Source organism: Mesoplodon mirus, assembly GCF_964341445.2.
Source record: "Mesoplodon mirus genome assembly, chromosome: 12".
NCBI classification, from domain to species: domain Eukaryota; kingdom Metazoa; phylum Chordata; class Mammalia; order Artiodactyla; family Ziphiidae; genus Mesoplodon; species Mesoplodon mirus.
The window spans coordinates 68100781-68114607 of NC_138988.1; the positions used below are offsets into that span (position 1 = coordinate 68100781).

The 13827-nt window shown below is 51.4% G+C and overlaps 1 protein-coding gene across 6 annotated transcripts in view; it reads left to right on the plus strand.

Annotated features, from left to right (window-relative positions):
* The first annotated feature begins 680 nt into the window (after positions 1-680).
* SCUBE3 (signal peptide, CUB domain and EGF like domain containing 3) overlaps positions 681-13827 on the plus strand; it is a 37386-nt gene continuing 24239 nt past the window's right edge. For all 6 annotated transcript variants that reach the window (XM_082637601.1, XM_082637605.1, XM_082637606.1 and 3 more), the window contains exon 1: positions 681-1199. In XM_082637601.1, the coding sequence (XP_082493727.1) occupies positions 1115-1199 (85 nt within the window). In that variant the 5' untranslated portion in view covers positions 681-1114. The remainder of the gene's footprint in view (positions 1200-13827) is intronic.

Genomic DNA, 13827 nt, shown 5'->3' on the forward strand with positions numbered 1-13827 from the left:
GGTCTGTGGTGGAGGTGAGAGTTGGGAGGGCGTAACTCGACCCGCTGTCGGAGCCGCTCTCAGTTTTTCGAGGTCCCCTGTGGCTGTGTCCCGCGTGTCGGGCTGTGTCGGCGGGCGAGCCTGAGTGCCCGTCCGGTCTAGCCCAGCCTCCCCGACACCCTTCACTCTCTTTGTCTCCTCTTGTAGGTGTGAGTGCAAACCTGCGTCGCACAGCCCTCATCGCGTGCGAGCGCGGGGGTGCACCCTAGCTCCCCCAATCTTTCCGCCGGTAGACAGGACGAGCCGGAGCCGAGTGCTGTTTGGTCTGGAGCCGAGCGGTGCTTGCATTGATCCATTGATTGTGCGCGGTCTGCGCCTGACCTCCCTGCTCCCGGGGAAGCCGTCTCCATGGAGACCGGGCCCGCTCCCCCAGCGCTGGATTGTAAATTCCTGCAGGCAGCGGCCCGGCAGCCTGGGGAGGGGGCCGCCGCGCCCGGGCTCGCAGGGGGAGCGGCCGCCGCGCCGAGGCCCCATTTGAAAGAAAAAAGGGCACGGAAAAGGAGGTGGTGGAGGAGGAGGGGGAGGAGGAAGAAAACGAAAAGGAGCGAGGAGAGGAGGAGAAAGAGGAGGAGGAGGAGAAAGGCGAAGAAAAAGAGACGGAGCCTGAGAGAAGGAGAAAGAGCGAGAGAGGAAGAAAGAGAGGCAGAAAGGGCGTGTTTCTGGCGCTGCGTTTCCCCTCCCCTTTCTCAGGTCCCTCGCTCGGGCTCTCCGCTGCAGCTCTCTCCAGGCGAAGCTGGGAATTGGGTGGGATTATACGGAGCAGCCCCGCCGCCGCCGCTAGCGGAGCCGGGCTTGGAGAGGGCGGGGGCTCCCCTCCGTCAGCGGCGCCGGGCGCCCCCAGCCTCTTCGCGCTCTCCGCCTCGCTCTCCCCGGCGTCGGGCCGGGAGAAGCCGGCAGCATCGGGAGCCTCTCGCCAAGGGCGCCGCGGTCCGCGCCCCGCGCCCGCACCCCCTGGCCCGGCCCCGGCGGGGCACCCCCTCCCCTTCCCCCTCCGGCGCGCGGGGGCCCGGCCCGCTTCCGCCCTCCCTGGGCTGCGAGACCGGCCCCGGCCGCCCGGCCGCCCGTAGCTTCAGCCATGGGCTCGGGACGCGTGCCCGGGCTCTGCCTGCTAGTCCTCCTGGTCCACGCCCGCGCCGCCCAGCACAGCAAAGCCGTGCAAGGTAAGGAAGGAGGGGCGCGCGGGCGCCGGGCTGCCTGGGCTGCAGGGCCCGAGGGCGGGGGCGCGATTTCCGAGGGGCAGGGCAGGTGCTGGGAGGCGTGCTGCTGTCAGGAGCGGGCACTGTGCACCCGCACTCCTCGGCTGGGGGCCTGACCTCTGGGCGCTGCGCCCCAGGCGAAAGGCTGGAGGAGCCAGGGGCGGTACGGGTGAGTGAGAAGTTTGGGGAGCCCTGGGCAGAAGTGACCACGCATCTCAGAATTCTGCCCGACTTCATTGCCACCCCAGCATCTTCCAAAGACTTCTTGTCCTCCAGAAATACGAGAGAGAATCTTCTCTCCTCTCAAACATTGTCAGAAAACTTAAGTTCTGGCCTGGAATGAAAACTTTTTCAGCCATGCTATATTTCTTCCCCTCGCCCCCAGTCCTCAAAGTTAGACAGAAATTTCGAAGTTGTCTTATCAGAAAAATGTTAAACAAAGATAGGATCTTTTAAGGAAAACCAAAAAACCAACTGTCTCCCTCTGGATGGTAGAGGGCTGAAGAAGAGAAGAAAATTTCTGTGACTCTGGCTCCCGGCAAGAATGTCGCATTTCTGCCTCTTTGGGGGGAAATCTCTTTCGTCTTGCATGGCTTTCATTTCTTATCATAATATTTATTTATTAAGGCCTTGGGTTTCCAATTCCATTTAAATCCAGGTCAGAATTGCATTAAAATAACAAAGTAAAATTCCAGGCTGGGGAGCTCTGACAGATCCCTCTAGGAATTAGAGAGAGACAGGGAGGCCCTCCCGCCCCCATCCCTGACCCCAGGCTCATTGCCTGGCCAGTCCCAAGGCTGTGCTGGCAGAAACCAGGCTGGTGGGCTACAGTTCTCCTGGGGACAGACTCCCCTCCCCCTTGACCTCCTGCTGCACCCTTCCCCCATCGAGTCCTCACCCAGGAAGAGATTTATATGGACAAAAAAGAAAATTCCTCCTGCCACAGCTTTGCCCAGGAGAATATGATTCTGCCTATTGTCCTAGGGGCTCGTTGAAGCCAAGTTGGGGTGTGGAGGTGGCTGGGCCACCAGGGAAAGTTGAACTTGGGAGTTGGGGAAGTCTGAGTCTCTGGCGGTCGGGTCGCTGTGTCCTGGAGCCTGAGCACTTGGCTCGTAAGCCACTCTGTGTCCTGGATGGGCTCCCACTCTCTTAAAAGGAAGGTGCTATATCAGTGCCATCCTCTTCTCCCCAAGCACTGCCTCTTCAACTACCCTCTTCCTCCTCCAACCTGTCCTTTAACAGAACCAAAACACTAGAGACCCTTGGCTGTCAAATACCAGACCCCACCCCCACCCCTTCCAACCCCAAACTGCCTCTTCTCTAGTCCTGGTTCCAGACAGCCCACTACCACTGCCACCCCCAGGCTGGGAGTAGCCCCTCTCCCACTGTGGATTTGCTTGTGTTTTCATAAACAAAGGTGGCTTTTGTAGTGCATGCTGACTTACTCATAACATGGAATTAGCTAGGGAGTTTAGTCTGAAGGAAGGAACAGATTTCATGCAGTAATCTAGAGACGAGATAAGGGCCTCTTTCAAGTTGAAGCCAGTGTCTGTAGTGGCCTAGTGAGGCTGGGGCCAAAAGGAGGAGCAAGCAGTATATTCAGGGGGGGTTTGTGGGGCAGATGGAGACTCCAAGAAGGGACAGGTGCCATCAAGCCAAGGCTTTCAAGCCTGAGAGATCAACCTATCCTTCAGGGACAGAGGGACTCAGAATCTCTCGGAGGGACTTCAGGGCTCCCTCTTGCATTTCATCCTGCTGCTGCTGTGGGAAATGCAGCCAGAGCGGAGGCCCTGCCCTCAAGGAACTTACAGACTATAGTTTTGCCCACTGCTTATCTCACATTCGAGCCACACTTGCTCTGCCTGGGTTGCAGTTAGCTTCACATCTTCCTTCCTTCTGATCCCTGAGTCTAGCTGGGCGTAGATTCCAAGTCTGTCGTTTCAGCTACCTTTAACCCTACTATTCAGGAAATTTATCAACCTGGTCTTCTAGAGTTGCCTCACAACAGGTTTGCTGGGGTAAGGGGACATCTCTGGTCCCAAATCTACAGGCCAATTTTGCAGGAAGGACAAGTATTGACCGGGCAGGGCAGCCTTACCCATAGACGGTGCTGTGGACATTCCTTGCTCTCAGACATATCTCCAAGGTATCACCAGTGCCAGAAGGTGTGCTTTGAATGCCACATGCTTTTAAATGAAGCTCTAGCAAGTCTTTAAAATACAAATAACTTTGGCAAGTATCTTGTCAAGAGTTACTATAGCACTGGGGATATCTGGGCCCCAAGGGACAGACCCTTTTCTCCAGAGATTCACCAAAGTGGTGTGGAATGGAGAGGAGGGGAGGGACACAGAAGGGAACCCTGAGTATGCAGGTGTGTGTGTGTGTGTGAGTTTTACCACGATCACCCACAGGTGACATAGCTGGTGTATGTCTCTGTTGTGACTTAGTTGTTAAGCATGTATACAGATGTTTTAGTGTCTTTGAGAACTGTGTGTGTGACTGGGAATGAGTGAGCATGAGGGTACATGATTTTGAGTGTTTTTCAAGTGCCTGTCTGTGTATTTTAAAGTAGACAGACTGGATAACCAGGATAATTGTTAACTTAAAAGCATTAATTTGCTTTGTTTTTTTTGAGGGGGGGTGGTGGTGTGCAGCAGTGGTTAAAAAGACCTAATCCTTGCATGGGGCTCAGGTTACAGCTGAATGAAAAGGTCTCCTGGCCTCCTGGGGAAAACTTGTCCCCAGGGCCGGCTGGGAGAGCCAGCCTGGCCATTTAGTTTACCTGGTTGTTTCCTCTCCTCATTAGGGATAGACTTTTGATAAAGTCGTATATTTATAGTTTCCAAGTAACACCATCCCTGGGACTGAGAGCGTTCACCTGGCAGCAGACAGTGTCTCTCTGTCTCGATGCGTCTCTCCGGGTCTCTGTCTGGGTGTATGTGTGTGTCTCTCTCTCTTTCCCCCACGCCTCTCTTCCTCTTTAATGTGGCTGTTTCCTCTCCTCCCCGCTTCCCTGGGCTCCTGTGGCCGGCTCTTACAGTGAGGGGACTGTTCCTCCTAGCCCCTCCCTCGAAAATATGAAATGAAAACCATAACGGTGTCAGCGGGTGAGGGTGGCCCCGTGGGCAGCCGGCTATTGCCCGTGCCCCATCCAGGCCACACTGGGGAGAGAGAGGGAGAGGCAGCCTCCACTCTTGGAGCTTGATCTTCCCTTTAAGCCTGACTCCCACCCCTCATTTTTCCAGAAGGGTGGAGAGGTGGGGGTGGACTGCTTAGAAATTCCTCAGGAATCCCTTTGACCTCTCTTCTCTCAGTGACATGTCCTCTAAGGGGGTGGGGAAAGCCTGGAGCCAGGGGAGAACTTTTCCCCTTCTCACCCTTCATCTCCCGAGTCTCTGCAGGGTGGAATGAGAGAGAGGGGACTAGAAGACACCGAGGCCAGAATTACCACAGGCAGAGAAAGAAGAAAGTTATCAGCACCCCTAAATGAGACTGTTTCCTGAAACCTTCAGGAATCTGAGCACATGAGAACCGGTTTGAGATGTAAGCGGCTGGGACCTGTTGTAAAAGGAGCCGGCCCTGCGTGTGAGTTTGGGAATGCGCGGTGTGCACTCACTGGGGCGTGTGAGCGTGCGTGTGCATGACTCAGGGTGTGCGAGTGTGTGTCTGTGCTCTGGTGAGGGAAAAGGAAGCAGGCAACGTGCATTTTGTTTTCATTGGAGAAGTAAAGAAGTGGAATGGCTTGGTCCCGTTCCTTGAACTGAGCATGGGGGAAGGGAATGGATGGCTTCAGACCGACCGTCTTGAGAAGATGGAGGTAAAGAGATTGCTGCCTGAACTAACCCCAGTCCCTGCCCCCGGCTCTGGTCCCTGCGTGTCAGGGTGTGGGCCTCCTTTGACGTCCCATACCCCTAGCACATGACCACTTATAAGAAAGAGTCCCTGTCAGGGCTGGAAACTGCAGAGTTACTCTGAGGCTGGCAGTACCCACAAGAGGCCCAGACGTGGGGACAGCTTCTTCAGGCTCAGTTATTAGACAGGAGTCGAAACAGAGGGACTGCCGGTCCTTGGGGGGAAAAGTGATACAACTGCCAACCCATGGATGTTTGAGGGGTGGAGGAGCTAGCTGCCCGGACTAAGAGGGAACGTGGACTCTTCCCTCTTCGTCCCCTTTGGCCCCTCTGTCACCAGACTGGCCACTCTCTTCTTTTCATGCCCACATACTGCCAGCCCCAAATGGCACAGGGTGGGAAGTATGGTAGGTACCAGTGGATTTAGGTAAATGCAGAGCCCGAGGGTTGGGGCCTCTGAGGAAATAACTGAAATTATCTTCCTCACTTACGAAATGGACGAGTATCAGTAGGGTCCCTTTCAGCTCTGAGATTATGTATCTCTTCAAAATCCTTCCTGCTGAAGGTGGAAGACACTATAGCAAGCCCCAATCCTGCAGCTGGGGCTCCCCAGGCTTCTCGCCTGAATCTCGTGCCTTTTTCTCCCTGGGCCCTGGTTCACTTTTTCCTGCCCGAGTCTACGTCATGTGGCTACTCTTCCTTTCTTCACCGCCCCCCTCCAGTTTCCTGGGGCCTCACAAACCCGATAGCTCTTACCGTGTCCTTAAGTGGGGTATTTCCCCCTGGAAACAGCCCCTGCAGGACACGTGTGTGTTTCTGTGTGTGCGAATGTACGTGTATCCAACAGCATTGGGAAGTAGAGCTGAAATGTTTGTGTCCTGGGAACTGAGTACTCTCTGGGCAAGGCCCCAGGGCCCCAGTTCTTGCCCCACACCATATAGTCTCAGTTTCCAAGACTAGCCCTCTCTATTGTGCTCCAACCTAGACATCTCCCCTTTTCAGACCAAGGCACCATCTTGTAGTTGCCATTGGATTTTGCAATTTGGCCCTACAGGCAGAATGATGCCCCTTAAATAGGGTGCTGTGGCCCTCACTCTTACCTATGGTTTCCCTGTGGCTAGAACCATAGCCCTAGAGATCTGTGGGGTTTGGATGTCAGAGCCCCAGGCCAGGGGCTGTCTGCCTCTGGTCACTGATGGTAACAGCTGAGGACAGACCTGGTCAGGAGCTGCTGGGCTGGAGAGAAGATCCAGAATAAGGAAACATCTAAGGAATCCCTCGGAGAGGGTGGAGTGTCAGGATATGTGGGCTTGGGGGGAGCTGGGAGAAGGGGGGCGCTTAAAGGGTAGACCCTGGGGAGCAGGTTTACAGAGAGGACGTTTTTACAAGTTTCTAATTATATTTATTTGGAGTTTTCCTCTGGCGGTTTGAAGCTGTTAACAGCAGGAACCTGTATCCCTGGTGTTTGTTTTTGTTTCTAACCAGCTGCTTCGCCCAGCCTAGTGAATCCAAGGGCAGGAGACACCTGCCCGCTGCTGCACTGCCCACCCCTTCCTCACTGCAACTCTGTCTGCTCCCACCATGGTGCAACCACCCTCCTTCACTGCCCACACACAGCCCTGCCCTCCTCCCTGCTGCCCCCATGCCCAAAGCCTGGGAGCATCTGTATGCCTACTGCTGACTTCCTCCCAGGAACATCCGAATGTCAGTTCCAGGCCATTCCGTGGTTCTGTAGTGGTTGCTTGCTTCATGCTGAACTAAGTGCTGAGTTGGAGTGGGGATGGGCGGGGGGCGCGATAACAGCTAAGGCACGATTCCTCCCTCATACGTCTATAAAAGACATTGTATACTGAGAGAGCACCAGACTGGGAGTCAGAAAACCTGCGTCCTGGCTGTGCACTAGCTGTTTTCTCTTTCCCAAGATACTGTCTCTGGGCGTGTTCCTCATCGATTCAGTGAGAGATAGCACTGTTTGAGAACCACATGAAATGGCCTACATGAAAGAACTTTGCATGCTTAATGGAATTATACATCATCTGACATCATCACTGTTTATCTTGTTATTTTTTCCCATCAATTTGGAGAGAGAAGACTGATCATCATGGAAAGGGAATGTGCCTCAGCCCACGGCCTGACTCCCTCTCCAGTATTCTGTTCTTCCCTCCCCACTGCCACTACCCTCTACCCTACCCATTCTCTAAACACCTCTGACTCAGGATTGTTGGTTTAGTCCACACTGAAAGGGAGAAAATTCTTGTCCATTTAGGGGTACATTCAAATAAGCAAGGAGCTGGATTAGGAATAAGATAGGACACTGTCAAGTTCAGCCCTGCACCTCTCCAGTCACCAAGCACCAACTGCTTTTCCTGGCTCTTCAGTTGAGCAGGCTAAGCTTGTAGGAGAGGGAAGCGTACTTTTTTAGAAAGAACAAAGAACTCTGTCTCCACTCCTTGGGGTCGTCTCTGTGGTTTCCTGGACTCTCTCCAGGCCTGTTCACCCCTGTCTAGGCTTTGTCCAGGCTGAGGATGGGCCCAGGCTCCAGCTGAGGTCACAGCCCAGTTCCAAATTGGGAAGACAGCCTGAGAAGCCAGAGCTGGGATGCCAGGCTCCAGCATGTGCACATACGGTACCCGCATCTGAGCAGATATGCACATATGCAGGTACACATACGTGCACATGCTGCAGGTTAGGGTGTCATGGCCAAAACCTGAGCTGGTTCTACTCTGGATGTTACTTGGATGTGGGAGGCAACATGGAAGAAAGGAGAGGGGAACTGACCAGGAGCAGCAATGGAACGTTGGCCCCTGGTGCCCTGTCTTGAAGGTGTTAGCACTGAGGCTGGGGAACGTCTATCTGACAAGGATACTCTGAAGAGACGCCTGAGTAGTCCCAGATAGCATCTGAAGACCCTGAGGACCTGTGTATTCTATAGGATTCCCTCTTATACTAGATTTGTTGGTCCCATCTCTTCTGGCTTCAGCACGACCAAATAGATGCCTTTAAGTGGGTATCTTACCATTTCTGAGTTACCAGTCTCCCTACCCTTAACTTAAAACTAAATTTCTTGGGACTGTCTTCTACCCAGAACAGTTGTGGTGTTACAGGAGAGAAAAGAAGTGAGCTTTTTCTCTGCAGTAACACAGAACAGAAAGGATGCCACAGTATGGACCTCATCCACTCACCCACCAACCCATCCATCTATCCATGCATCCGTCCATGCATCTGTTCAGCAAATATTTACTAAATGCTTTTAATATATTAGTCTGTCTTGATGAACTGGTTTGCAAGGCAGAAATAGAGACACAGATAGAGAACAAACGTATGGACACCAAGGGGGGAAGCGTGGGGGCAGGGGGGCTTGTGTGGGATGAACTGGGAGATTGGGATTGACATATATACACTAATATGTATAAAATAGATAACTAATAAGAACCTGCTGTATAGCACAAGGAATTCCACTTTGTACAGTAGAAACTAACACAACATTATAAAACAACTATACCCTAATTTAAAAAAAAAAAAAATATATATATATATATATTAGTCTGTCTTGTTCACTGCTGAATGCCCAGCACCTAGCACAGTGCTTGGCATGTTGCAAATGCTCAGTAACTATTTGTTGAATGGTTGAATGAATATGCTCAACTCTATTCTAGCTGCTGTACAGGTTTCAAAGATTCAGAAGCCATGGCCTCAGGAAGCTCAGAGCTTCCATAGGAAGATAATACACAGGAACCAAAAGTTAAATAATGGTGTAAGGCAGCATGTAAGAGGCATCACAAGATAGAGATTAGTCAGAGGATGAGAGAACCTGACAGTAAAAGCCTTCAGAGTTAAAGAGTAAATTAGAGAAAGCTGCACCAGTCAAAGGTAGCTTCCCAGCAGTGGCACCTACACTTGGTCCTCAGTGATGGGTGAGGTTCGAAGGCATTTCAAGAGAGGAAAGTAGAGGAATGAGGTAGACACAGCAAACATCCTGGGCTATCCTGGCTGGGCAAGAAGGATGCCACAGCCATGTGGGCACATGAGGACACCAAGCAAGCTCCTTTGGACCTTTGCATTGGGACCAGCAAATTTGTCCACAACTACCCCCAGCTCCTGTGAGTAGGAAGGTGACAACTGTAGTAACATAAAGATGGGGTAGACTCTACCTACGGGCATCTGCTTCTCTGCAGCCTGCATTCCTGCTCATTTTCCGTGGTTATTCCAGAGCTGGACCTGGGCAAAATTTTGAAGCAGATTAAGTGTTTCCTTGGGAGTCCTCCTGCTTCCCTTTTAGGGTACACTTCCCCATCCTCAGAAGGGAATCTTAATGCTTAAGCCTGTGTTGTAATAATCCACCTTTTCTAGTCTGTCCTCTAACCCTCATATCCCCCGCCTCATCCCACCCCTCCTCCCTGTTTAGCAGAATTTATGCAGTGCTCTGTTAGGTGCTGAAGCAAATCCAGAAGAAACGTCAGATGGTGCTGGGAAAAGCTGCTGCCATTACAGACCTGTGCATTCATGCCAGGAGAAGGTGAGGCAGGGAGGTCTTGGCTCATCTGTGGTGTCTTTGCAGCCGCCACTCTCCCCTGATTCAGCCTGTGATCCAGGCCAGTGCCTGGGGTGGGGGAAAGGGCACAAAAGGACAGCCTTTACAGAGGATTGTGGAGGGCAGCTTTTTGGTTCCCAACTGGCCTCTCACCCACTTCACCTGCTGCTTGGGCAGTTCCCAGCATGGGCAGAGTAGGCAGTGACACAGATACCTTTAAGGATATGTCTCCCCCAATTCCCTGCACCATCACATACTCCCCTAGTGCCGCATCCCCCCACACCAGGCCTCAAATGGGACTTTGGTACGGGGAAGGGGGAAGGGGAGAGGGGTTCAGAAAGGATACTGGGGAGAAGATTGGAGAGAAGGAATAAAATAATGACCTTTATTGAGCATTTACTGTATGCCTGCACTGCAGTGCTAAGTACTTGATAAGTATTAACTCATTTGACACTCATGGTGGCCCCATGAGGAGGTGCTGTTATCATTATTCCCATCTACAGAGGAAGGAGCCGGCCAAGTTCAGAGGCTGGCCCAGGACCACAAGGACATGCGTGCAGCTGGCATTTGAACAGACACAGTATCACTCCAGAACCCCTGTTCTCAAACATTCTGTCATGTTGTTGCCCCTGGTCTCTTCCCAGCTTGGGCAAATAGTCTATCACATTATCTGAGTTGGGAAAGGAAGACAGAGAGCAGTCCAGACTCACCCTGGAGAGCCTGATGCAGCTGGTCTAAGAGAGTGCCCAGTCAGTCACATTTTCTTTCCCTTTCTTTCTTTCTTTCTCTCTCTCTCTCTCTCTCTCTCTCTCTCTTTCTTTCTTTCTTTCTGGCTGTGTTGGGTCTGCACGTGGACTTTCTCTAGTTGGGGTGAGCGGGGGCCACTCTTCGTTGCGTTGTGCGGGCTTCTCATTGTGGTGGCTTCTCTTGCTGCAGAGCAGGGGCTCTACGCGCGTGGGCTTCAGTAATTGTGTCTTGCAGGCTCTAGAGCGCAGGCTCAGTAGTTGTGGCGCACGGGCTTTGTTGCTCCGCGGCATGTGGGATCTTCCTGGACCAGGGCTCGAACCCGTGTCCCCTGCATTGGCAGGCGGATTCTAAACCACTGTGCCACCAAGGAAGTCCCCAGAGAGTCACATTTTTTTAAAAGGTCCCCTGGGAATCCCAGGGTGCAGCCACTGGTCTAAACCAATTCCTGCCCAGCAGTATCACCTGGTTTGTCAGGCCAGCTAGTAAACACCTGCACCCTGAGAGAATGAACTAAGATGAGACTGTGCCCATGGGTGTTGAAGGGATCCCTGCATGGACAAATTGGGGGTGGTCATATGTGGGGGAGCTCTGAAAGAACGAACTGGCAAAAGGAGACACTGGATATAATTTGGGGCCCTGCTTCAGAGCTCTGTTTTAGGCTTGTTCTGCTTCAAAAGATTCCATCCAAGTAATAATTCCATCCTCAGTGAGTGACCAGCCAAGTGAGGAAAGCTGAACATGCCACACAAGATGGCTTTAAAGCATTAGCAGAGCAACTCAGTAATAGCTGCAAGTGAGCTGAGGCAAACTGAGTCCCCTAGGACCTGGAACTTACCAGGAATAGGGCTTACCAGGAAGAGCTTTTGGGAAGACAACTTTTGAGCCAGTTTTGGGAAGCTGAGAACAGTGTGGCTACAAGAAAAAAGAAAGGACTGCATTTCAGATGTGAAGAATGAGACGTGTGAATGTGTGAAAAGGGGTAGAATGGTTTAAGTGTTGGAGAGGGATAAGTATTTTGAGCAGGGAATGAGGGGGAGGGGTAAGATGGCGGGAAAAGCCCGACTGCCTGAAGGGTCTAAAGTTTCTGCCAGAAAGCCTGGGTTTGCTGCAGTCAGCATCAGGATCCACTCTAGTACCGGTGAGCATTGAATCAGAGGCCAACGGAAGAACTCGGAACCCAGACAGCCTGATGGAGACTGTTGTAAAGCCCCAGCTGATTCAGAGACAAGCATGTACCTCTGAGATGGCCCTAGAGGAGGAGCTTCCAGATGAGTTTCCAAGTTGTCCTTCTGGCCGCTGGGGAAGGGATGGAGAGACACAAGGGGAGGAGGGCTCAAGGCAGGATGAACAGGATGTTATTAGTCACTGGCATTGCCCAGTGTTCTGTACCTGCCTCTAACACTCACAAGGGCTACCACAGGGAAGGGGGTGATCCTCCAGTCCCCTTGCCTCCGGGGGACCCAATAAGAACATCTAAAACTTTGGATTCCATTCAAAGATTAGAATTAGTTGTTAAAAGATATTTTCCCCAACATGGGTGGCATGTGCAGATGTGGGGACAGAGAATGAGGACTGGGACCTCAGAGTGCCTAGTCTTTCTTCATGCATTTAACCACACTTGAAATTTCCTTTCCCCTTCTGTCTAATGGTTACCCAACTTCCAAAACTCAAACTTGAGTCCCACTCCTCAGGGAGTTTTTTTGGTCCACTCAGGCCCAGGGTATCCCTTATTCAGAACTCCTAGAGCAATGCTATCCAATAGAACCTCCTGTGATGTTAGAAATGTTCCACACTTGTGCTGTCCACTGTGGTAGCCGTTAGCCACATATGGCTATTAAGCACTTGGCCTGTGGCCAGGACAACTAACGAACTGAATTTTAAAGTAACTTAAATTTAAATAGCCACATGTGCCTAGTGGCTACCATCTTAGCACCGTCATAGAGCACCTGTTATCTGAATCAGTGATTTAATAATTATCATCTCAAGCTTCCGATACTTTATTAGGTACTTTACACAAATTATCTCATCAGCTGTTCACAGCTTCTCATGAGAAGGTATTATCATCCCCATTTTAAAGAGGAACAAATAAGAGAATCAGAAAACACACCCTAGAGAATGGTAGGGCTGGATTTGAACCTGGGACTGGCTGATTATCGTCTTTCTACAATAGGATGTTTCTTAGTACCATGTACTCTTCATCAGTTGGACAAACTGATTCTCCATGCAGCCTCTCACTATCTACACAGGTCCCTCTTGCCCTGTCTCATGAACTAGAATTCAGTGCCCCCTCTTCTCCATCCATTCACTTTGGGATGACTTCCTAGGGTGAGCTAGCAGGCAGATACCATGACTGCAGAGCCTGAGGGAGGTGGAGAATAAGTGTGAATTACAGCAAAGATCACTGGGCGTGGTGGACTGCTGCAGAGGGGTCAAAGAATTGGAGGGTAGAGTGCGGAGCCGAATAGAAGCCCAGAAGGTTTGAGGCAGGTGTGTGGGGGCACTCTTCCAAATTTCAGTTCCCTTCTTAGCCCCAGGAGGCCTCAGTCCTACCCCGGAAGTTCTTGACATCAAAAAGAAAAGAACAGTTAACTGTTTCAAGCTAGGACTCATGGGTATCTATAAATTGGAGCAATTACTGATCCATTCATTCATTCATTCAATAAAAAATATATCAAGCACCTTAAGGATTTGGATTCAATAGGTGAGCAATCAGGCCTAAGAATCTGCATTTTAACAAAAGCCAAGCAATTCTATGACCCATAGATCATACTTGGAAGTTATGATCTTGATTTCAAATCCCATTTCTTTACTTGCAGTTTGCTACACTACCCTGGGTTTCCTAGTTCACAGCTAGAAGTTGTCTCTTCCTCCTCTGATCTTCCCTTTAATGGAGATTCTGAAGCCTGGCTGCATATTAGACTCACCTGGGTAACTTTAGAAAAATACTGATGACCAGGTCTCAGCCCAGACCAGTTGACTAGAATTTCTGGAGGTAGCACTTGGGTATCTCCTAGGGGAGTTGACTCTGATGTGCAGCCAAGGTTGAGGACCCTCTTTCCTTATCTCTAATGCCCTCGTGGCACTCGACACATCCTGCTTCATGTTACTTTTTTGTTTCTCCTTTTGGCTGGTCCGAGTCATCTCCGAACCTCCACAGCCTTAAATTATAACGCATTTTTGACTGAAACATTTTCGCCTACTTCGGTTCAGCCTTATGGGCACTGTAACATTGCCCCAGAAGTTGGAGTCTTTTGCCCAAAGATGTTAAGTTATTCTCTTTCCTATGTCCTTTCTGAGCATTGTCTTTTCTGCTATATCTTGGGTAGCCTCTTCTTCAGCATAGCTCTGTGAGTAGCACCTTGTGTCAGAGCGAGGTACACCTGGGGTTAGATGAAAGAGCTCAGGGTGGTGGGATGGATGGGCCTGGGTGAGTCAGCTGGAGAGCCGCAAGGGCTGCACTTAT